Genomic DNA, 26,537 nt, shown 5'->3' with positions numbered 1-26,537 from the left:
AGAAAATATTCGGCCGCTTTCACCAATCACCAGTCTCCTCGCGGAAACTGCCATGTCCCTCCCACTGTGAGGCTCGGAGTCCGGTGGGCGGGCGTTTTCGCAGCATTTGTCCAATAACCGTCTTGCATTTTGAGATTGAGAAGTGCATAGCTCCCAAATGCCATTGAAGTCCACTGAGGCTGGGCTGCATCGCGCTGTCACGAGGGGGAAAAACTCACGCACACATTAGGCGAACTGGGGAAAGTTATAACGGAATGATTTCGCACTGTAGTGGGTTGAGCACATATATTTCTATGATTCTGGATCTGAAATAGCAATGTTATAAGGTCGGCTATAACATAAGCCTAGCGCAATTCATCCTACACGATGTTCGTCATTTTTAGAGGAGGCTGAGCCTCCCTCGTTGTCTTAGAGCAATCGCCCGTGATCTAATATACCAATTTAAAAAAGCCAACTATTATTATACATACACATTCCTTTTGGGTGTTCAACACGTCTTTCTCTTTCAAAATTCTCTCAAAATCTTCCATATTTAACGAAGCAATCCTGGCGGCCATATTTGTTTACAAATTGTCCCAGTCGCTCGCTAGGGTTTTATGTCTCCGGCATGTGATGTCATGTTGTCTTAACAACCATGCAATATCGTAAACCATATTCAGCGCTCATTCTCCATTGGGTAGAGTGACGTAATACATGTAGGATAAGCGATATGCTAACAGTATTGCATGCTATCAAACCAAATGAATGAAACCCGCTAAAAGAGAATAGAATACATATATGTTATTTACCAGCTGGGAGGTCCGTATGGTGAAATACCGTGACCGAGGTCTTGAAGGTACTGAGCGAGGCTCTCTGGGCCGAGGTCAGTGTTCAAGGCCGAGGTCACGGTATTTCACCATACGGACTGACCTTAAGCTGGTAAATAATATATTTATTTTTTTCTTTACCAAATTCTAACAGAAAACAAGAGTGCCCGAAAGGGAAAACCGAGCCGAGGCGAGCTGCCATTTTGAATCCTCATTCACGGCTGTAATGCAAATGGCATCCTCCTCGGTATACAAAAACTACATGTTGCCGCCTATGTAGTCCCCTATTTATACAAATAGGAGTCATTCAGGATTCAGCCATGTTTTTGCTCGGTGTTAGCAAATTACAGGTTTTAGCTTTCTCCTGAAATGTTTTCTTTTATTTCTTCTTCCTCAGGGTAGTAAAACTCGCTTTCGCTGTGAACACTGTCGTTATCGCTATCCATGATGTAAAATTAATGCTATTATGCTGAGAAATGCTGGCAAAAATTTACAAGATTTTTGATAATCTTATAAATAAATCTTATGAAAAAAGATAAATGTTGACAAAAAATTCGACTATGTTTGTTGTTGTTGTGAACGAGCAAGTGGCCAGAGGTCTGTAACCGGGGTCTGTAACTGGGGTCCGTACCATAGGATACGGACCCGCTCTCCAGCCAATCAGAGTGCAGGATTTGGACCACAAAAAAAATAAATGTTTTTATTCCATCGAAAATCTGTCCTGTACAGTATGTATAATAATTTCCGATATTCACTTCGCCTTCAGCAAATCATTGTTAAATAACAGCAGCTCTGACAGTAGTTCCAGCTGCAAGGCAAATCACAGGTTTATACTGCATTAATGCTCTTGTTCTAATACATTATCATTTCTGTGCACACGTAAGTGCATTTAAAAATATACATATCTAGTACTTTTCAAAGGAGTCTGCATGTGTCATTCTTTAATAGATAAGAATTGTAATTGTAGGGGAATTGTTATTGTCAGTAAATCGGCTGAGAACGCTTTGACTACAAACATGGACACCTCGAACTACAATCCCCAAGTCTCACAGCGCCCTCTGTCTCCCAACTACTGATCGCAGCTGACACTCATTCCCTAATCACCGCTCTCCCCATTTAAGCCTCGCACACACACGCCACTTCAGTGTGAAGTATCGTTCTGCTCCATTCGGTTCATACCAAGCCGTGTTTATTCTGACTGTCTCTCTATTTCTGACCTTTGCTTACTCTCTCACGTTTTCGCCCTTTGTCTTTCCTCTACCACATTGTTCGCTGATCGCCCGACCCTCGCTTGCTACCGACCACGATTTCTGTCTCTCGATTTGGATTTGTTTACAATTTGCTTCACGCCTTCTTCTAAGTGCCTCCACTCTGACAGTTATAGAAGAGAAAACACTTGATTGTGAACATTGGGGTGATTATTTTCCAAGAACAGAACGCCCTGTCGGCACGGTGGTGTAGTGGTTAGCGCTGTCGCCTCACAGCAAGAAGGTCCTGGGTTCGAGCCCCGGGGCCGGCGAGGGCCTTTCTGTGTGGAGTTTGCATGTTCTCCCCGTGTCCGCGTGGGTTTCCTCCGGGTGCTCCGGTTTCCCCCACAGTCCAAAGACATGCAGGTTAGGTTAACTGGTGACTCTAAATTGACCGTAGGTGTGAATGTGAGTGTGAATGGTTGTCTGTGTCTATGTGTCAGCCCTGTGATGACCTGGCGACTTGTCCAGGGTGTACCCCGCCTTTCGCCCGTAGTCAGCTGGGATAGGCTCCAGCTTGCCTGCGACCCTGTAGAAGGATAAAGCGGCTAGAGATAATGAGATGAGATGAGAACGCCCTGTTGTGTTGTATTCCTTACTTAATCATGCGCGTAATTCCCTCCTTAAAACTAATGTGGTTGTACTACTTTAAAAGCAATAACTGCAACCAAACATTTCCTCATCTCATTATCTGTAGCCGCTTTATCCTGTTCTACAGGGTCGCAGGCAAGCTGGAGCCTATCCCAGCTGACTACGGGCGAAAGGCGGGGTACACCCTGGACAAGTCGCCAGGTCATCACAGGGCTGACACATAGACACAGACAACCGTTCACATTCATGGTCAATTTAGAGTCACCAGTTAACCTAACCTGCATGTCTTTGGACTGTGGGGGAAACCGAAGCACCCGGAGGAAACCCACGCGGACACGGGGAGAACATGCAAACTCCGCACAGAAAGGCCCTCGCCGGCCACGGGGCTCGAACCCAGACCTTCTTGCTGTGAGGCGACAGTGCTAACCACTACACCACCGTGCCGCCCGCCCCCCAAACATTTCCTACTATTTGATATTAGATTTTGAGACTCGAACAAAGGCACATACAGCACACTATCATATCCTGTATTCATAAATACATTGCCAAGCAGAGAGAAATACAGCACCTAGGGCATTTGGTCAGTCTGTCACATTTAAGTGCACTCCATATCCCGATTATTTCTTGAAGAGATCTTCTGAAATAGAGACCAAAGCCTCTGAGCCCCCTCTCATGTCCGAGAGCTTTTTATTTGTGTGTGTTAAGTACTGCTCAATAAAAGAGGTGATTAAGCTGGTAATAGCTGCTAGATTGAGCAGAAAGAAAAGGCACATTAAGAGTACATTTTGTCTGAAAGGGAGAGACACTCCCACCTGTGCTAGATTTATTTCCTCTTGCAGAGAAGAGTATTAAATGTCGTTTATTGAATGGTGCTCTGTCCTTTGCATGATGAAGGGAAGCTCTGGCTGTGAAACAGTGTGGGAGCTTATTGGCCAGAAGACAAAACAGTCAACTCTGAATCCTGTTTGCTCCTGACAAGGAAGATTTATCAGATTGAATATGGATAAAACACCTCTATATGATGCTTCTCAAGTTTCACTACAGTAACATGAACAACTTCTCGGCTGACTGTCGTCTGGAAAAAGTACGCCTTTCGACCACGAGTTGGTCTAGTGGTTAGCGTGTCCGCCTCTTGACTGGGAGATTGCGAGTTCTACTGGCGGTCTGGTCATACCAAAGACCATCGTAAAAATGGTACCTACTACCGTCTGGCAAGGCACGCTGCAATACAGATGTGAGTAGGGAAGTCAAACTCTCACAGTTGCCAGAGGACCCGCCCCCCACTGTAACCCTAGCTGTATAGGTGAGAGACCGAGGGCTATTGAAACGGAGATTGGTGCTGCACCCGTATGCCTTAAAGAGTCGGTTAGTACTGGGACAAGATACTTGCTGGGAAGACCAGATTCTGGCATGAGAGGGACTTTGACTTTTGACGAGTCTTGTTCAAAAAGTGACTCGACCCACTGTACTTGTTGTATCTCATTGGTCAACATTTAAATTCAAACTGAGCCTCAGCAGGCATTGCATCATGGACTTGATAAAAACACAAAGATAAAGTTACCTGACACCCACTAAAGCCACACTCAAGAGCTATTTTCATGATCCATGTCAAGCATATAGCCACAACTACCTACATACAGTACACAGTACCAGTCAAAAGTCTGTACACCCCAACTCATTCATAGTTTTTTCTGTATTTTGTATTTTCTACATTGTAGAACAAAACTGAAGAAATAACATATATGGAATCATGTCCATCCATTATCCGTAACCGCTTATCCTGTGCAGGGTCACGGGCAAGCTGGAGCCTATCCCAGCTGACTACGGGCAAAAGGCAGGGTACACCCTGGACAAGTCGCCAGGTCATCACAGGGCTGACACATAGACAACCATTCACACTCACATTCACACCTACGGTCAATTTAGAGTCACCAGTTAACCTAACCTGCATGTCTTTGGACTGTGGGGGAAACCGGAGCACCCGGAGGAAACCCACGCGGACACGGGGAGAACATGCAAACTCCGCACAGAAAGGCCCTCGCCAGCCACGAACCCGGACCTTCTTGCTGTGAGTCAACAGCGCTAACCACTACACCACCGTGCCGCCGAATATCTAATGTAAAAAATAATTTAAATTCAGTAATTATATGTAAGAATTTTCATCAATGTTTCCTTTTGTTTTAAGACGAAGGCCTAATTATCGATAAACTAGCTAATTATTCAGACAGCTTCTTCTAATTTAATACCCGCCCTTCAGTTGGACTAACTTGTACACAGTTGCTGTTCCTGAAGTGTCAAGCATTCATCATGGAAAACACATGCTATTTGTCTTATTTATACCAGGTGCACAACTTTGAGGATTAGATTAGGTACATAATTATTATTAATACATAATTATTAATATCCAGATTCTTTCTTGGTGTGACCCAAGATGGCGGCGCGGACAGATGTCGCGGCTCGGAGCGCTCAGTTATACAGCAGCGTTTTTGTATTTTTATGAGTGTTATATTTACTTGTTCAGTATGCTCAAGCACTCGGTGGACGTTTATATTATGGACGCACCGAACTGCTTAAAATCGGAGCTCGATGTCAGAATTACACCTCTGTTGTGTCCCCACACACACACATACTGTCTATTGTTAAAAGCACTATAAAAATAAACTTGACTAGAGAATGCTATTTTCTCTGATATTGTTATATTACTAAATCATGTTTTTATATTTAAAATGATTACCGTCATGTTATTTTAATGCTTTCATGGGAATGACCCTGGATTCTCATGAAAGGTGGTCAGGGTATATTTGAATTAGATGTTCTGCTCCATGCTATTAATTTGTCATCGTTTCGTATTAAGCTTTTGGGTAATATAGTTTGCTTTTTGGGTAATACATTTTGCTTTTAGAAAGCCCCACAGCTGTGTGCTCATGTGAGTCCTTAATCTGCAGTAATTCCCCCTGCACAGGAGTGACATGCAGCCTTTCTTGCTCAATATCTGAACTGTGCGCCTGTGTGTAACTGTGAAATGGTCTTTCAAAAATGTTGCGGAAGATGGGAACTTCGGGCGGCACGGTGGTGTAGTGGTTAGCGCTGTCGCCTCACAGCAAGAAGGTCCGGGTTCGAGCCCCGTGGCTGGCGAGGGCCTTTCTGTGTGGAGTTTGCATGTTCTCCCCGTGTCCGCGTGGGTTTCCTCCGGGTGCTCCGGTTTCCCCCAAAGACATGCAGGTTAGGTTAACTGGTGACTCTAAATTGAGTGTAGGTGTGAATGTGAGTGTGAATGGTTGTCTGTGTCTATGTGTCAGCCCTGTGATGACCTGGCGACTTGTCCAGGGTGTGCCCCGCCTTTCGCCCATAGTCAGCTGGGACAGGCTCCAGCTTGCCCGCAACTCTACACGGAATAAGTGGCTACAGAAAATGGATGGCTTGATTATGATACATGAATATTTTAGTTAATTTTCCTGTCATTTGAAAATCGAGTTGAATATCCCTTTTTTCCCTCAGAATATTTTCATTTTACTCTGTTTAAATTACAACCTAACGTACATTCAGGCAGAGCTGGGTGTGTTGCAGTAATGAAAATTTCAACCGAAAATGCAATAAAATACAAAAATAATTCACTCTGATGTTGAAGTTACTCTTTGTGCAAGGTAGACTTGGAACTTGGAAGATGGCTCTGGACACTTACAGTAATGCTTTTATGGCTGAGGACAACAGTTAACTTGCTAACTTTAGGACTGCAGTTGTCATGAACAGTTTTGCACAAATCTCCATCAGCAAACAGTTTATAACTTCAACAAACTAGACCTCATGTTAAAACTATAATGAACAGTTGTACTTTGTGACTCTATAGGACACTGTTATAGAAGCAAGTTATTTATAATCCCGTTGTCTGTTATCACCCAAATGAGGATGGGTTCCCTTTTGAGTCTGAGTCCTCTCGAGGTTTCTTCCTCGTGTCATCTGAGGGAGTTTTTAGATTAGATTAGATTAGATTCACTTTATTCATCCCACATCGGGGAAATTCACGTGTTACAGTAGCAAGAAAATGTCAAACAGATAACAAATAAAACTGAAATAAAAATTAGACAAACGAAGGATTAAATACAAAGGGCTATTTGCATTATCTACCGTGAAAAAGTATAGAAAAATTGCCTTTCGGTAAAACAGTTTTGCGACAATGTCTGTTGTTAAAAGCACTATAAAAATAAACGTGACTTGACATATACACCCCCAAGTTGCTGCTAATGCACTGATCACTTTATATTCAGGACTGTAAATATAATTATTACAATCTGTGTGATATCTGCTCACGCTGCACTTTATTTTACTGGCTTGATCACTTTACACATAGGTGCATACAGTGGGGCAAAAAAGTATTTAGTCAGCCACCAATTGTGCAAGTTCTCCCACTTAAAAAGATGAGAGAGGCCTGTAATTTTCATCATAGGTACACTTCAACTATGAGAGACAGAATGGGGGGAAAGAATCCAGGAAATCACATTGTAGGATTTTTAATGAATTAATTGGTAAATTCCTCTGTAAAATAAGTATTTGGTCACCTACAAACAAGCAAGATTTCTGGCTCTCACAGACCTGTAACTTCTTCTTTAAGAGGCTCCTCTGTCCTCCACTCGTTACCTGTATTAATGGCACCTGTTTGAACTCGTTATCAGTATAAAAGACAACTTTCCACAACCTCAAACAGTCACACTCCAAACTCCACTATGGCCAAGACCAAAGAGCTGTCAAAGGACACCAGAAACAAAATTGTAGACCTGCACCAGGCTGGGAAGACTGAATCTGCAATAGGTAAGCAGCTTGGTGTGAAGAAATCAACTGTGGGAGCAATTATTAGAAAATGGAAGACATACAAGACCACTGATAATCTCCCTCGATCTGGGGCTCCACGCAAGATCTCACCCCGTGGGGTCAAAATGATCACAAGAACGGTGAGCAAAAATCCCAGAACCACACAGGGGGACCTAGTGAATGACCTGCAGAGAGCTGGGACCAAAGTAACAAAGGCTACCATCAGTAACGCACTACGCCGCCAGGGACTCAAATCCTGCAGTGCCAGACGTGTCCCCCTGCTTAAACCAGTACATGTCCAGGCCCGTCTGAAGTTTGCTAGAGAGCATTTGGATGATCCAGAAGAGGATTGGGAGAATGTCATATGGTCAGATGAAACCAAAATAGAACTTTTTGGTAAAAACTCAACTTGTCGTGTTTGGAGGAGAAAGAATGCTGAGTTGCATCCAAAGAACACCATACCTACTGTGAAGCATGGGGGTGGAAACATCATGCTTTGGGGCTGTTTTTCTGCAAAGGGACCAGGACGACTGATCCGTGTAAAGGAAAGAATGAATGGGGCCATATATCGTGAGATTTTGAGTGAAAACCTCCTTCCATCAGTAAGGGCATTGAAGATGAAACGTGGCTGGGTCTTTCAGCATGACAATGATCCCAAACACACCGCCCGGGCAATGAAGGAGTGGCTTCGTAAGAAGCATTTCAAGGTCCGGAGTGGCCTAGCCAGTCTCCAGATCTCAACCCCATAGAAAATCTTTGGAGGGAGTTGAAAGTCCGTGTTGCCCAGCGACAGCCCCAAAACATCACTGCTCTAGAGGAGATCTGCATGGAGGAATGGGCCAAAATACCAGCAACAGTGTGTGAAAACCTTGTGAAGACTTATAGAAAACGTTTGACCTCTGTCATTGCCAACAAAGGGTATATAACAAAGTATTGAGATGAACTTTTGTTATTGACCAAATACTTATTTTCCACCATAATTTGCAAATAAATTCTTTAAAAATCAGACAATGTGATTTTTCTGGATTTTTTTTCTCATTCTGTCTCTCATAGTTGAAGTGTACCTATGATGAAAATTACAGGCCTCTCTCATCTTTTTAAGTGGGAGAACTTGCACAATTGGTGACTGACTAAATACTTTTTTGCCCCACTGTAAATGCACCTCATACAATTGTGCAATATCTTCCTGCACTGCAATTCCCCCACTTAATTTATCTTGTATTTTATTTATTTTATTTATATCCTTTTTTACCGCTGCTGTTTTATCCGAGTGCTACCAAACTAAGTTTCATTGTATAACTACAATGACAAAGTTTTATCTCTTATCTTATCTTATCTTATCATGGGAACTTAAAGACCACTTTTGTACCTTATTTGTGCCTTCATGAGCTAAAATGTTCGACAGTTGTAGTGTCTGGAGACAACACAATGAATTTATTGTGAGTAATACACATTCACCGTCCACCTAAAGTGAACAGTTGAAAAATAAGATTGGAAAATATTCTTCACCTCTCCAGTTTCAGTATTTTTTCATGACTGACAGAAGTGGTTTTCTGCTGTTGTCACTCACACGGCTCAGACTTCAGCGTGCTGTGCATTCTGAGATGCTTTTCTGTTCACCACGGTTGCAAAGAGTAGCTGTTTGTACTGTAGGCTTCCTGTCATGTTGTCAAGTCAATGAGATCATATTTCCCCCATTCTGATGTTTAATTTGAAGATGAATTGTATTAATTGTCTAGTATACATGCATTACACATAGTATAGTAGGCATCTTTCAGTCTCGGGAGACTATGGGTCTGCACTCTGGTTGTCAGTCAGGATCGGGAACAGTGTCGAGTTTTGTCAACGCTGTGTAGCGAAGCTGAAGTGACCTCTCCAGTATGCAGGGCTTGGGTAGATGAGTATGGAAGACAGGCTGTTACCCATGCAGCAGATCTCCCCTCTCCACATCACTGAAAGGATCCATAGGAAAGGCAGAAGCCAGTACGCATGGTTCCAGTGACATCTCAGGAGTTGCCAGGACGAAGCTGTGTACAGCGACGGGCTGCCTTAGGGACTCCGGCTCCAGATTTTCTTCCAGGGTTTACTCCCTTAGTCTTTCCCTCTCTCGAGGGGTCCACAAGACAGTGGAGCTATTTTACCCATAGCTGGAGGTATGGTTTCCGGGCACCAGGGTGTATCCACACACCAGTGGGCTTGCGTGCCACGGATCTGGGGGCCAAACCACTTCCGAGTCCCTTGTAGGTCAGCCTGAGCCCACAAGGTGCTCAGTTTCCGTATGTCACCACAAGGAGGCACTACACAGGGCTTGCTGAAGGAAAGGCTATGTGCTGGCAAGGAAAGATTTCCCTTTCGCAGTGCTGTAAAACAGCAGCGCTAACCGGCGGTGGTAACTCGGAGCTACCACACTTGACACGTCACAACAGCCATTGAGACACACAATGTCTTTCACATACACGTTACACATACAAAACCTAGATCTAACGCATACCACAGTGTAGCGTCAAGAGAGCAGAGTTATTGGTGTTCAGCTCATGTATGGGATTAAGAGAGTCTCTGTGCTACTGATAGTGGCATTTACCACACTGACACCTGCTGCTCTAAACGTGTCAGCTTCAAGTGGCTATTAAGTCAGTCTGTTAGATCCCTATCACGCTGTAATCTCTGAAGCATGCTGCTCAATGGCTCAACCACGTATGGAGCAAAGCTCCTAAATCCATTCAACCGGCTTCATGGACTGAGGAGCAGAAATATTCCTGTTCTTTAATGGATAAAGCACACCAACTAAGACAAAGTGCTCATGGTTCAAAACAGGCCATGATGTCGGATACTGTGTTTGTCCTGTACTGACTGTCCTGTAATTTCATGTCCTTGTGTCCTCATGGCTCTCTTGCTTTCTCTGTTCTCCATCATCTTTGCTGTGTCTGTCTGCTTTTGTGATTTTTTTTTTTTTTCCTGGAGGCGCGAATGCTTTGGTGCATTGATCTTGAGAAACATCGGAGTGCCCTGCTGTCGTATTTGTGCATTAGTGGCTGTGATCACAGACTCATGAGGCCTTTTTCAACAACTACAAATACAGCAAGGCTACCACTGATCTGTGGACCGTACGTGCCAGCTCTGATCTGCCCACCCTCGAAAAACACAAAGCCTCCTTTATGTCTTTGTTTACTTACTGTATTTGTCTGTTTATCACATCAAAGGATAACCATTCTCAAAGCGCATGAATCCGAAGGCTTCTTGCGAAATCCTGTATGTTGTTCCCAGTGTCAGTAAGGTTTCCTTAAAATACTCCACTTTAAGATGTTTTTTTGCCAAGTCGATTTATAACTGGACAAACAGACGCACAAAATTGCAACAAGTAAATAGCTCAGTCTCCAGGATTCAATTACACTGTATTTCCAATTATACAGTAACCATGAACCCTTCAGAAAGGAACAGCCAAAATCCCAAATAATTTGGTTTTTGCTGCGCCCAAAGCCCACATGATGGAAGAGTTTAATACTTTAAATGTTTAAATGAATAATTGTCTCATTTGTTCGAAAACTAGCATGCTTTCTTGATTGTAATAATTAGAGAACAGCATTAGTGAACGAAATATGAACGGGTGAAATTTGCATAAAATGACGCTTAACAATAATGACATCTAATAGTGCACCATAAAATATGAATTAAACCAGAAACAAAATCATAATTCTGTTTAGTTGCTTTCCAGAAAAGGGTTCCAGAGATAAAGTTAGGTCTTATTTAGTGGATTGCAGCCATTATTTAGTGAGATCTGATGTAAAAAGTGCTAAATAGTGTGTGCAATCTGATAGGTTCCATGTGTAGTTAGTAGGTGTGTTGTAGGTGATTTTAAGAGAATAATTGGAGAAGTTAGGGAAGAAAACAATATGTAAATGAGTTTTTATATACGTGACTGTTGTATTTCCCTGAGGTGGGTGGAATAGTGAAGCACAGGCAGGCGGGTAATGATGTTGGAACACAGCTCTTTTTATTTTCAAAATAGCTTTTCGGCATCACTGTTACTCTACACACATATACACACACGCTTTCTGGTCGGGAGACACCACCTCTCCGCTCTCCCTCTCCTTATGACCACTCCGCCATCACTGAAACAAACACACACACACACACATCAGTTGACAACAGGTGAGATCACTTTACCACTCACCTTCCCTGGCCATGCCCTCCATTCACAAACCAATGCTTGACCACACCCCCGCTGCCACATACCCCCACTGTCTGACTCAAGCCGGGGAGCCATTTGGCCTGGAACTGACTCTGCCCCCCGACAGGACAGGAAGTCTGCCACCACCATCTGTGCCCCCGGCCTGTGGACCACCTCGAATTTGAAAGGCTGGAGGGCTACAGTGGTGCCTGAAAGTTTGTGAACCCTTTAGAATTTTCGATATTTCTGCTTAAATATGACCTAAAACATCATCAGATTTTCACACAAGTCCTAAAAGTAGATAAAGAGAACCCCGTTAAACAAACGAGACAAAAATATTATCCTTGGTCATTTATTTATTGAGGAAAATGATCCAATATCACATATCTGTGAGTGGCAAAAGTATGTGAACCTTTGCTTTCAGTATCTGGTGTGACCCCCTTGTACAGCAATAACTGCAACTAAACGTTTCTGGTAACTGTTGATCAGTCCTGCACACCGGCTTGGAGGAATTTTAGCCCATTCCTCCATAACAGAACAGCTTCAACTCTGGGATGTTGGTGGGTTTCCTCACATGAACTGCTCGCTTCAGGTCCTTCCACAGCATTTTGATTGGATTAAGGTCAGGACTTTGACTTGGCCATTCCAAAACATTAACTTTATTCTTCTTTAACCATTCTTTGGTAGAACGACTTGTGTGCTTAGGGTCGTTGTCTTGCTGCATGACCCACCTTCTCTTGAGATTCAGTTCATGGACAGATGTCCTGACATTTTCCTTTAGAATTCGCTGGTATAATTCAGAATTCATCGTTCCATCAGTGATGGCAAGCCGTCCTGACCCAGATGCAGCAAAACAGGCCCAAACCATGATACTACCACCACCATGTTTCACAGATGGGATAAGGGTCTTATGCTGGAATGCAGTGTTTTCCTTTCTCCAAACATAACGCTTCTCATTTAAACCAAAAAGTTCTACTTTGGTCTCATCCATCCACAAAACATTTTTCCAATAGCCTTCTGGCTTGTCCACGTGATCTTTAGCAAACTGCAGATGAGCAGCAATGTTCTTTTTGGAGAGCAGTGGCTTTCTCCTTGCAACCCTGCCATGCACACCATTGTTGTTCAGTGTTCTCCTGATGGTGGACTCATGAACAATAACATTAGCCAATGTGAGAGAGGCCTTCAGTTGCTTAGAAGTTAACCTGGGGTTCTTTATGACCCACCGACTATTACACACCTTGCTCTTGGAGTGATCTTTATTGGTCGACCACTCCTGGGGAGGGTAACAATGGTCTTGAATTTCCTCCATTTGTACACAGTCTGTCTGACTGTGGATTGGTGGAGTCCAACCTCTTTCGAGATGGTTTTGTAACCTTTTCCAGCCTGATGAGCATCAGAAACACTTTTTCTGATGTCCTCAGAAATCTCCTTTGTTCGTGCCATGATACACTTCCACAAATGTGTTGTGAAGATTAGACTTTGATAGATCCCTGTTCTTTAAATAAAGCAGGGTGCCCACTCACACCTGATTGTCATCCCATTGATTGAAAACACCTGACTCTAATTTCACCTTCAAATTAACTGCTAATCCTAGAGGTTCACATACTTTTGCCACTCACAGATATGTGATATTGGATCATTTTCCTCAATAAATAAATGACCAAGTATAATATTTTTGTCTCATTTGTTTAACTGGGTTCTCTTTATCTACTTTTAGGACTTGTGTGAAAATGTGATGTTTTAGGTCATATTTATGCAGAAATATAGAACATTCTAAAGGGTTCACAAACTTTCAAGCACCACTGTAGATACCAACAGGTGATACGTGCATTGGCATCCTTCATGCGGTGGAGCCACTGGAGCGGGGCGTGATCCAAACAGAGGGTTAAAGGGCGCCCCAGCAGGTAGTACCACAGGGTGAGGACTGCCCACTTGATTGCCAGGCACTCTTTCTCGATGGTGCTGTACTTACTTTTTCATATCAAGGGCTTGCGGCTGATGTACAGCACCGGACGTTCCTTGCCCTCCACCTCCTGGGACAGAACAGCTCCCAGCCCTCTGTCTGACGCATCTGTCTGTAAAATAAAAGGGAAGAGTCAGGGGACTCTAAAAGTGGCCCCCCACACAGTGCAGCTTTTACTCTAGTGAAGCCCTGTTGGCACTGCTCCGTCCACTGGACCAGATCCAGTGCTTCCTTTTTCGTGAGATCAGTCAGCGGGCTGGTGATGTCCGAATAGTTAGGCATGAACCTGCGATAATAGCCAGCCAGCCCCAGGAACTGTCTCACCCCTTTTTTGGTCTTGGGCCTCGGGCAGGCCACAATCACTACGGTCTTGTCAATTTGGGGATGCACCTGCCCATAATGCATGTGGAAACCTAGATACTGTATTTCCACCTGCCCAATTGCACAATTTTTTGGGTTAGCCGTGAAGCCCGCACACCTCAGCGACTGCAGGACAGCCTTAAGGTGTTCTAGGTGCCGCGGCCAATCATTGCTGTATATAATGATGTCGTCTAAGTATGCTGCACCATAGGTGGCATGTGGGTAAAGGATTTTGTCCATGAACGTAGCGGGAGCGTCAAATAACCCAAAAGGAAGAGTGACAAATTGGTGTAAGCCAAACAGTGTGGAAAAGGCCATTTTCTCTCAGGATAGAGGAGTCAAGGAACTCTGTCAATATCCCTTTGTCAAATCCAGTGTCCAATAAAAGCAAGCCATGCCTAATTGATCGAGCAACTCATCAATGCAAGGCATTGGGTACGCGTCAAATTTAGACACCACGTTGACTTTTCTGTAGTCCACAAAGAACCGGACCAACCCGTCGGTCTTGGGGACCAACACCACCGGGCTGCTTCAATCACTGTGGGACTCCTTGATTATTCCCATTTCGAGCATGGCCGTGAGTTCATCCCAAACCACTGCTTTCTTGTGTTCAGGCAAGTGGTATGGGTGGCTACGCACCACCATCCATTTTCTGAGATTTCAATCTAAAATCTCTGACACTGCAGACACAGAACTTGTTTGTCGGCCATCTTTATCTTTGATCACCAAGTGACCTGTAGGTGAGCAAATCATATTACATTTATATTTACATTTCAGAATTGTATCGATATCTGATATCAGTTTTTGGATCAGAGCATCCATAACTGTGCCATGACTCCATTTTGATGGTGCCACTAGAACACACAAACAAAGAAATCAGAAAGTGTGTTGTTCAGGACAGGAGAAAGCTGTTAAGACTGAAATGTTTAGAAATATGGAACGGATGTCACTGAGCCGGGTAATTAGCTGGGAAAACAGACCAGTGGGCGGGTCCATTCTTTATGCATGCAAAGTAAACCACAGTGCGCTTGGGGCGTCATTGTTTTGAGCATCCAGCCGCTACAGTCCAGGTCACCTTTCTGCAGATAATGTTGAGAAAAAGTCCACCATTACTTTATACAGTAACTTTAAGTTCTTCTAAAAAAAAAATGTAGGAGTGAGTAAACAAAAACGAGTACTGGTGTGGCTTTGGGGCACTTAATAACCATACAGACTAAACCTTGTATTCGATTATTTCCTCAGGGCTCTGGAACATGGAGGTAGAATGAATGTAGGCCATACAAATATGAATCATAAATACACAGAGTTGCTGATATTGGTTTAGCTGTAGCGTTTATGATTTTTGAGTCCTAGCTAAGGAGACTCCTGAAAACTACAGTATTCTGTAGTTTGGTGTGAAACTATAATCTCATCTCATTATCTCTAGCCGCTTTATCCTTCTACAGGGTCGCAGGCAAGCTGGAGCCTATCCCAGCTGACTACGGGCGAAAGGCGGGGTACACCCTGGACAAGTCGCCAGGTCATGACAGGGCTGACACATAGACACAGACAACCATTCACACTCACACCTACGGTCAATTTAGAGTCACCAGTTAACCTAACCTGCATGTCTTTGGACTGTGGGGGAAACCGGAGCACCCGGAGGAAACCCACACGGACACGGGGAGAACATGCAAACTCAAACCCAGGACCTTCTTGCTGTGAGGCGACAGCGCTAACCACTACACCACCATGCCGCCCGTGAAACTATAATGTAAGAATTAATATAGATTTCATCATATATGGGTCGTATTTTGAAATATCCAGGCAAAACCATCTCTGGATTCTGGGGTATTTTGTGCAGTGCCGATTCGTTGAAGGTGAAAGGATATGGGATGTAAAAGACGTGCATTTGCTTCTGGTCACAAGTTTCACCTCGTGCCTACTTTATATGTGTAAACCTTTAAACGCAGTCTTGTGAGCTACAGTAGTGTTGTCGTACTTCAGACCAGTCTCAAGGCCACTTTTTGAAGGTCTAGGGCTCGTCTCGGAATCAGCCACATTTTTCCTGGGTCTTGTCTCAGTCTCAGATGTAGAGGACTCGGGATTTTATTTCAAGACCAGTCAAGACTACAACTGTAGGGATTTCACTAAATTGCCTGTGCATTGTCTGATTTATTTGTTTACATCATTACTGTGATTGGATGTAAAATTTCCTCAACCAGTAACGTGATTCATTGCTAATTAGAAATTTTTTCTAACTGTTAATGGCCGTCACCCTCGACCCTCTTCACACACACTCGTCTGGTCCTGGTCTTGACTCGGTTTCACCCTGCTTTGGTCCAGATTGGTCTCAACCCCTCAAATTTTGGTTTCGTCTTGGTCTCGATACACTTTGATCTTGATTATGGCTTGGTCACTGTTTAGCTGGTCTTAACTACAACACCACTGTGAATCATTAGAACCCAAGGCGGCTATCTCATTGGTCGGTAAATAAAAAATAGAGAAGCTGCTTATTATTAAATAGCGATCGCACCAGTCTTTTGACTGGTTTCTTTTGGGGTTTTTTTTCGTTCATTCTTTATTTTTGTTTGTTTGGGGGGTTTTTTGTACTGTTGCTTGTTGCATATCTGAAAGAAAAGCAAAGATCTACCAAGCTCCCCCTATATTCCTTCCAAAATCACGTGCCTCCCACATCAGACATAATTCCCTGTAATTTCCTGATTTTGCATACCAAGGAAAGTCCAGAATAACAAGTGAAACCAGGTTTTCAGAACTAATATCCTGTTGCACCCAGCAGTATCATGTGATCAGTCTACGTGCTACCAATATACAGTACCAGGCAAAAGTTTAGACACATCTTTTAATTCAGTGTTTTTTCTTTATTTTTATGAATTAAAAGTCACTTCATGGCTTAAAGTAATGATGGATGTTTCTCTTCACTTAGTTGAACGGTTCTTGACTTAATATGGATTACTATAGATGTGGAATAGGACTATTTACTGTGTTTTTATTATTTACTGTTCGATCTCAAACACATTATGAAGGCAAGAAATTGCACTAATTAAAGTTTGACGAGGCGCCTGTTGATTGAAAAGCATTCCAGGTGACTACCTCATGAAGCTGGGTAAGATAACGCCAATAGTGTGTGAAGCATCATCAAGGTAAACAGTGGATACTTTGAAACATCTAAAATATGAAACATATATTTTGTTTTTTAACACTTTTTTGTTTACCGCATAGAACGGCGGCTACAGTTATTGACAGTCCATAATTATCGACACCTTTTCTGATTTCATCTCATCTCGTTATCTCTAGCCGCTTTATCCTGTTCTACAGGGTCGCAGGCAAGCTGGAGCCTATCCCAGCTGACTACGGGCGAAAGGCGGGGTACACCCTGCAGGGCCGCGTTAACCCTTGCCAAGGCCCTGGGTAGACACCCCCCCGAGGCCCCACCCCCGCCTGTTGTCAACTGCGCTCAGCAAATTCACCCCCTCAGACGTGCCTTTCTAACTAGACACAGAAACTTAAATAATGAAATTAGAAATACTATTAGAAATACTATTAGAAATACTATTGAACGATAAAACTTTACATCCATCAACACCTATTTAATCGAGAAAAAGCAATGGTGAAATAGGCAATTGCATGGTGAAAAAATCCATCAGACATCACGGTTAACAAGTCTGGTTAACTAAAGTTTAGCCTCAAGAAGCCTTTGAATGAGTGAGTCAATGAACATGTCAAGAACATAACTGAGGCCTACAACAGTTTATTTAGTATTCAGAACAAGAACATTCGTTTGGTATATAACCGTTCGTTTTCATTTTGGAATCCAGGCGACTTTTAACTTGTGAAAACAAAGAGCGATAACAAAGAAAGAAAAATATCTTGCTTCTCAGAAATAAATCTCAAAATGTTCGGCTATGTGAGACATTTCATCCTTTCACACACGTAATGTCCCAAACAGCAGTGGCACACAGCTTTGCGCATTCAGTTTGACAGCCATGGGTCAACTTACAAGGGCACTTTCCTACTTTTCTGGAAAGCGAAGTCATTAATTAAATCATTGAACTCAAGCTGGCGTAGCGTGTGAAGACATGGTGGACAGTGATCATATTGACAATGACGGGTGATTTATGCAACGGGACAAGGTGGGCTTCCTTACGGGTGGCGAAATGCATCAAAAATGTTATCAATATGATCAAAACTTCTGAAAATATCGTTTCATATTTTCCGATCTCGCTACCTCCGAGGCCCCCTAGTGGCCGAGGCCCTGGGCAGCTGCCCATGAAGCCCATTAGGATAACGCGTCCTTGACACCCTGGACAAATCGCCAGGTCACCACAGGGCTGACACATAGACACAGACAACCATTCACACCTACGGTCAATTTAGAGCCACCAGTTAACCTAACCTGCATGTCTTTGGACTGTGGGGGAAACCGGAGCACCCGGAGGAAACCCACGCGGACACGGGGAGAACATGCAAACTCCACACAGGGGCTCGAACCCAGACCTTCTTGCTGTGAGGCGACAGCGCTAACCACTACACCACCGTGCCGCCCTTTTCAGATTTATAAATAAAAAACAATTTTACAAAGGTGAATTTCAGTTCCAACAGTTATTGGTTAATTAATCAACCGGAAGACCCGCCTCGCCCTTTGATCTTGTTGTCTGATGACACAGCTCGTTACCCGAGATGGAATTTTTTCAGCACAATCAGCAATTTTTCGGAAAACCCGGACGTTATCATCGCAGGTAAGCATGGTAGAAAGATCATGGACATGTTTTTACTCATCAAATTCACCGATATTTCATGATCTCCTCGTCGAAACCTACTTTGTTTCTTACTCTTTCATTTGACAGCCACCATTTTGTATCTAAACACTCGTTTGAGAGTCACGTGAGGTGTCGATAGTAGTGATCACTTTCACCGGCGTCCACCATTATCGACACCCTGTGGAATTAAGGGACATTTACAACTGTTATGGATCGATCTTTGTGTAACGTTGTTGAAGTAGATAAAGTACTTTAAAAAAAAAAAGTGCTGTGATTTTATTTTTTCTGATCCATAACAGAATGGAATGTTTATAGAGTATTTGGAATCCGATTGCAATAAATACTAGAAAAGCACTCGGAGAGCGCAGACCTCCGCCAAGAATCCTTTAAAATAATCCGGGATCCAGAAGGTGATCTGGATCACTGCCAAAATTTAATGGATTGTTACTTGTGCCCAGTCACACCTGTGGAAAAAATTTCAGAGCAATCCGTTCATAACTTTTTCCATAATGCTGCTAACAGACAAACCAACAAACAAACCAACGCTACTGAAAACATAACCTCCTTGGCGGAGGTAAAAATTAGACCAGAATTAAATTCCTAGCATATAAAAAAATATTCAGATGTTTCTATTCCATTCAGAATTTGTTTGCAGTTTGTTGTAAATATCTACTACATATTACAATATCAGTAGACATTTTATATTATTAGAGGTGAATTTAAAAGCTCAATTTAAAAAAAAAATCACTTGTTTGAAAATACTGACTCTTCACCAATCTCAATCTAATTGCAACAAATTAGAGCATTGTTTGAATTATTGGTAAACTACAAAACTAGAAATTAATACAAACAACGAATGATTAACAAAATGTGATCTATGAAAATACTCAGTGGGTAGAAAGTGGAACAAAATATTTTCTGACGCAGGTTAAACATGATCAGTTCATTTGTTCACAAACATTAGAATTACTTCATTTACATAAGCACCGACATCCATATATCTTTTAGTATAAAAAATATTTGGACTAAATACAAGTCTATGTAAAACAAATTTTAAATAAAAACTAAGTTTTGTTAATTGAATACCACATACAGCTTATTTTTTTTAATAAATAATCATCTGGATGTCGATAATTGTGGAACAGTGTCGATAACTGTGGACAAAGGTATCAATATTGTGGAACGGTGTCACGTGATCTGATACGCTAAGTAATCGGAAATCAACTCATTTTTTTCCAGTGGAAGTTTGAGTAATTATTCATGCACAATTTACGTATTGAAAGGCTTTTCTACTTTTGCAATGGCCAAAAGATCGTTAAGGTGTCGATAATTGTATCCACCGCTGTAATTCCATATACGTTCCATAGTTTTGATGTCTTGAATATTGTTCTACAATGTAGAAAATTCAAAATACAGAAAAACCTATGAATGAGGGCGGTGTACTTACTTTTGACTGGTACTGTAAGTGTGGCTGGATATAAGAAGAAGAAAGTGAAATCATTTGCAGTATTTCTATATCTTTCAGTAGGTAGGCTATTTTATATATATATATATATATATATATATATATATATATATATATATATACACCAAGAAAATATATATATACAACCCCGATTCCAAAAAAGTTGGGACAAAGTACAAATTGTAAATAAAAACGGAATGCAATAATTAACAAATCTCAAAAACTGATATTGTATTCACAATAGAACATAGACAACATATCAAATGTCGAAAGTGAGATATTTTGAAATTTCATGCCAGTTATTGGCTCATTTGAAATTTCATGAAAGCAACACATCTCAAAAAAGTTGGGACAGGGGCAATAAGAGGCTGGAAAAGTTAAAGGTACAAAAAAGGAACAGCTGGAGGACCAAATTGCAACTCATTAGGTCAATTGGCAATAGGTCATTAACATGACTGGGTATAAAAAGAGCATCTTGGAGTGGCAGCGGCTCTCGGAAGTAAAGATGGGAAGAGGATCACCAATCCCCCTAATTCTGCGCCGACAAATAGTGGAGCAATATCAGAAAGGAGTTCGACAGTGTAAAATTGCAAAGAGTTTGAACATATCATCATCTACAGTGCATAATATCATCAAAAGATTCAGAGAATCTGGAAGAATCTCTGTGCGTAAGGGTCAAGGCCGGAAAACCATACTGGGTGCCCGTGATCTTCGGGCCCTTAGACGGCACTGCATCACATACAGGCATGCTTCTGTATTGGAAATCACAAAATGGGCTCAGGAATATTTCCAGAGAACATTATCTGTGAGCACAATTCACCGTGCCATCCGCCGTTGCCAGCTAAAACTCTATACTTCAAAGAAGAAGCCGTATCTAAACATGATCCAGAAGCGCAGACGTCTTCTCTGGGCCAAGGCTCATTTAAAATGGACTGTGGCAAAGTGGAAAACTGTTCTGTGGTCAGACGAATCAAAATTTGAAGTTCTTTATGGAAATCAGGGACGCCGTGTCATTCGGACTAAAGAGGAGAAGGACGACCCAAGTTGTTATCAGCGCTCAGTTCAGAAGCCTGCATCTCTGATGGTATGGGGTTGCATTAGTGCGTGTGGCATGGGCAGCTTACACATCTGGAAAGACACCATCAATGCTGAAAGGTATATCCAGGTTCTAGAGCAACATATGCTCCCATCCAGACGACGTCACTTTCAGGGAATTTTCCAACATGACAATGCCAAACCACATACTGCATCAATTACAGCATCATGGCTGCGTAGAAGAAGGGTCCGGGTACTGAACTGGCCAGCCTGCAGTCCAGATCTTTCACCCATAGAAAACATTTGGTGCATCATAAAACGGAAGATACGACAAAAAAGACCTAAGACAGTTGAGCAGCTAGAATCCTACATTAGACAAGAATGGGTTAACATTCCTATCCCTAAACTTGAGCAACTTGTCTCCTCAGTCCCCAGACGTTTACAGACTGTTGTAAAGAGAAAAGGGGATGTCTCACAGTGGTAAACATGGCCTTGTCCCAACTTTTTTGAGATGTGTTTTTGTCATGAAATTTAAAATCACCTAATTTTTCTCTTTAAATGATACATTTTCTCAGTTTAAACATTTGATATGTCCTCTATGTTCTATTCTGAATAAAATATGGAATTTTGAAACTTCCACATCATTGCATTCCGTTTTTATTTACAATTTGTACTTTGTCCCAACTTTTTTGGAATCGGGGTTGTAAATATATATTCTACTACAGTATTTAGCATTTTCCTATTTGGGTAAGCAAGTTGATTTGTCCGATGTTTTCCTTTCACGTCAGTGTAAAGATCATGTTTTAATTTTTCAAAGTCTGTATGATGATCAGTAATAAATATCTTTCACCATTGTCTCCAACTGTAACTTGTGTTAATGTTGTAAAATTCACTTATAAAGTACGATGATACACTTGATTGCTTTTTTATTAATCTAAATATTTCAGTCAGATACTATCAGGCCAACCATTGCTTGTCGTATCATTTATGTTGTTAGCACAGAGCCATCATGTCTTCCGCTATACATATGCTACAGTTTTTATGGTAAAATTATGTTTTTCTTTCCGGCTCGTATAATATTCTTGTTAGCAGTGTGAGCACTTCTGAATATACAGTGCATGCTTTAATCCATTTTATGTCTCCATGCATAAATATGATTACCCATACATTTGCAATATAAATATTAATGAATGCACTGGAACCTAAGGGCAGGTGCGTGGGGTTGCCACAGCGAGTCGATTCTTTTTTCTATAAGATCACTGGGGAATTGCAGCGTCCTTTGAATTTTATCAGACATGCAACATCGAGTAATATTTTTTTTTCACTGATCTGTGGTCCAAGGTACCACTTCTTCTGCAGCTCCTCGAAGGTTTAATGAAATTGGACGGTCCCCAGACGGCCCCCTGCACAGCACCAGGTGTTCTCCCTTTAATGATGTCGTAAAGCTTGTCCGGCTTCATAAGCCTCGTCTGTATTAATCATGAGATGGCTGCCTACATGACTAACGCAGAAGGTGAGGGATTCGCTCTCTTGCTCCATTGGCCCCGACGAGAGCCATGCCAATGAGAAGTTAAAGCCTCAAGGCCTGTATGGAAGACTTAATGTCCATCACATCTGAGTGACCCTGCTTCAGATAAACTAGTTTCAAATCTGCTGTTTAGCTCAGCTCATGCACACCGTGGTGTATTTTCATTGACCTCGATAGTTATGGAGCTTTTTCAAGGCTTTGCCTCTTATGATCTCTTGTAAGCTTGGAGATAACGATAGCACGCGGCAGCACCTGACATTTCAGAAAGATTGGAGCTTTCGGTTTCTATTTTTCCTGATTTCCTTTTAAGTGGATATCTTATTTTAACACCGGCATATTCATTTCGTATGTAGAAAAAAAAGGCATTTCTTTGCCTATAAGGTATCACATTTTAAGAAATTGATCATTAATGGTTCTATCAGGTGATTCATCCTGAATTTTTGTTATGCCTACATAATTTAAGTTGTATCCCATTGTAATGCACTTACCAGATTGCATGGTGACTGCTTAATTCATTGTTGTTGTTTTTTGTTACGTACTGACTTAAAGTCCAATTAGTTAAAATTATAAAGCAACTAAGAAGTGCGGATTAAGTTAGTTCATCTTGAACAGAAACAAAAGATAAAGATGTATTGTAGGCGTATTGATGAATTTTCCTCAATTCCCCTTGCAGCTGTGCGGAATGACCGGAATAAAAAGAAGAAGGAAAGTCCAAAGCCGGAGCTGACGGAAACCTACGAGCTCACGGCTGAGCTGGAGGCCATCATTGAAAAGATCCGGAGGGCTCACCAGGAGACATTCCCGTCCCTCTGCCAGCTGGGCAAATACACCACAGTGAGAGTCCACCTCACACACACACACACACACACACACACACACACACACGCTCCATACAGCAGCCTGTAATAGATTGGAATGTATTAAATTCAAAGCATATTCATTTTCTCTGGATCTCGCTTCAAAATTAACTTTTATTTTACATAAAAATGATTTATTTTTTCTCAATGATTAACTTGCATTCAAACTCAAGAGAGAAATCAAAGGTTGATGAGATGAAGAGGAAACAGGAACAGCGTGCCTCTCTTTTACAGTTTGTTCAAGAAAATAATTGCAAGAACATACTGTAAAACTGAAATGTGGGTTTATCCAGGATCAAGAAACTGCTGAAATATGATGTGCAAGTAAAATAAAAAAAGTGTAGCATACAAAGTTTGTATGGAACAAAAAAATAGAGTGCCTAAAACTTTTGCACAAAAGTTTTAGGCACTCTATTTTTTTGTTCCATACAAACTTTGTTAGGGCGGCACGGTGGTGTAGTGGTTAGCGCTATTGCCTCACAGCAAGAAGGTCCGGGTTCGAGCCCCGTGGCCGGCGAGGGCCTTTCTGTGTGGAGTTTGCATGTTCTCCCCGTGTCCGCGTGGGTTTCCTCCGGGTGCTCCGGTTTCCCCCACAGTCCAAAGACATGCAGGTTAGGTTAACTGGTGACTCTAAATTGACCGTAGGTGTGAATGGGAGTGTGAATGGTTGTCTGTGTCTATGTGTCAGCCCTGTGATGACCTGGCGACTTGTCCAGGGTGTACCCCGCCTTTCACCCGTAGTCAGCTGGGATAGGCTCCAGCTTGCCTGCGACCCTGTAGAACAGGATAAAGCGGCTAGAGATAATCAGATGAGATGAGACAAACTTTGTTATAGATTTCTATTTTACATTATCGAGTCAGTACAAAAACATTTTAGAGTCCAAACGTTTGTTTTGTTTTCCAGCACAAAATTAAATGTTACAGAAAAAAACTGTTTGTATCTGAGCAGCATATTCCATAAGAGAGCACTTTTCAGATTAAAAAAGAAAACATAATGAAGGCTGCTGGGTTTTGGTGCAAAATGAAGAAGCGAGTGTGACAGTCAAAGTGTCCAGAAGAACTGTGGCTGCTTCTGGAAGACGCTCAGTAAAACCTACAGCTCATTTCCGCATAAAACCGCACTCATTGTACCTGAGATTACTATTTTTTTCTTCACCCAAAGGATCGACTCGTCTCACACCAAATATTGACTTTGTTTTATTTATTATGGCTTACCGATTACTGTTTATAGTATTTTTTAAATCTAGAAACATGCCATTTCATTACTTTTTATGCCATTTTTGCTCTACAGCATTTCTTTACATGTGCCTAAGACTTTTGCACAGTACTGTGTCATGATTTTAATAAACATTTCAGGTAACTGATCAAGAACTAATTTGGATACAATTTTCTTATTGCTTAAATTTTCTCATTATTAATTTAATGGTATAAATTTGTCTTCGACTCACAGAAATAGCCTTTAACAAATTTAATACCTGCCTTTTGGGTGTACTTGATGCATTCACAGTCATATCTCATCTTATCTCCTCTCATCTCATTATCTGTAGCCGCTTTATCCTGTTCTACAGGGTCGCAGGCAAGCTGGAGCCTATCCCAGCTGACTACGGGCGAAAGGCGGGGTACACCCTGGACAAGTCGCCAGGTCATCACAGGGCTGACACATATGGCCCTTTTCCACTACCCTTTTTCAGCTCACTTCAGCTCGCTTCAGCTCACTTCAGCCCGACACGGCTCGCGTTTCGACTACCAAAAAACAGCACGACTCGGCTCGCTTCAGCCCTGCTTAGCCCCTAAAACTCGCACGGTTTTGGAGTGGGGCTGAAGCGAGCCAAAGCGAGCCGAATGAGGCTGGGGGCGTGAGCAGACACTCCCCTGTGCACTGATTGGTGAGGAGGAGTGTCCTCACATGCCCACACACGCCCCGCGAGCACGCTGGGATCTGTAAACACCGCAAACCCGGAAGAAGAATAATTACGAATTACGAGAATTTCTGAAGCCTTATGCGCCTCGCCTCATCTATACGCTCTTGCCAGTATCTGTTGGCGTTGTCGGTGACAACAAGCCACAGCACCAAGACCAGCAACACTAATAACTCCATGTCCTCCATGTTTATTGTTTACTATCCGGGTCGTGAGACTACTGCTTAAAAGCTCACTGATGTCACTGTTTGCGCTGCTTAACGACATCACGTGACGTCCACCCACTTTCGCTAACTCCACCTAATGTGTCCACCCACTTCCAGCCAGCACGGTTCAGCGCGGTTGTAGTCGAAATGCAACTCCAACAGCCCCACTCAGCTCGACTCAGCCCGACTCAGCACGGCACGGCTCAGCCGCGTTTGTAGTGGAAAAGCGGCATTAGACACAGACAACCATTCACACCTACGGTCAATTTAGAGAGTCACCAGTTAACCTAACCTGCATGTCTTTGGATTGTGGGGGAAAACGGAGCACCCGGAGGAAACCCACGCGGACACGGGGAGAACATGCAAACTCCACACAGAAAGGCCCTCGCCGGCCACGGGGCTCGAACCCGGACCTTCTTGCTGTGAGGCGACAGCACTAACCACTACACCACCGTGCCGCCCAGTTTGCATGTTCTCCCCGTGTCTGCGTGGGTTTCCTCTGGGTGCTCCAGTTTCCCCGACAATCCAAAGACATGCGGTTAGGTTAATATGGGACGGCCTTGGGCTGAGGTGCCCTTGAACGAGGCACCTAACTCCTAACTGCTCCCCGGGTGCTGTTAGCATGGCTGCCCACTGCTCTGGGTATGTGTGTGTGTGCTCGTTGCTCACGTGTGTGTTCACTGCTTCAGATGGGTTAAATGCAGAGAGGAATTTCACAAGTGTGTGATGAATAAAGTTGTGCTTTCTTTCTTGACACAGCCCTGTATTTTGTATCTTTCGGTAGAAATAATGCAAACTGCATGTTCATCAAGGTAAACGTGCCAAA

The 26,537-nt window shown here is 42.6% G+C and overlaps 1 protein-coding gene across 1 annotated transcript in view; it reads left to right on the top strand.

Moving 5' to 3' along the window:
* Nucleotides 1-26,537, top strand: part of LOC132870852 (retinoic acid receptor beta-like) — a 174,501-nt gene that overhangs the window by 96,201 nt on the left and 51,763 nt on the right. The window contains exon 4 of the mRNA XM_060904760.1: nt 23,403-23,563. Within this exon, the coding sequence (XP_060760743.1) occupies nt 23,403-23,563 (161 nt within the window). The remainder of the gene's footprint in view (nt 1-23,402; nt 23,564-26,537) is intronic.

This window comes from Neoarius graeffei, chromosome 22 (assembly GCF_027579695.1).
Source record: "Neoarius graeffei isolate fNeoGra1 chromosome 22, fNeoGra1.pri, whole genome shotgun sequence".
In the NCBI taxonomy this organism is placed as follows: Eukaryota; Metazoa; Chordata; class Actinopteri; order Siluriformes; family Ariidae; genus Neoarius; species Neoarius graeffei.
The sequence above is the reverse complement of the archived record's forward strand: the minus strand, read 5'-3'. Positions and strand labels throughout refer to the sequence as shown.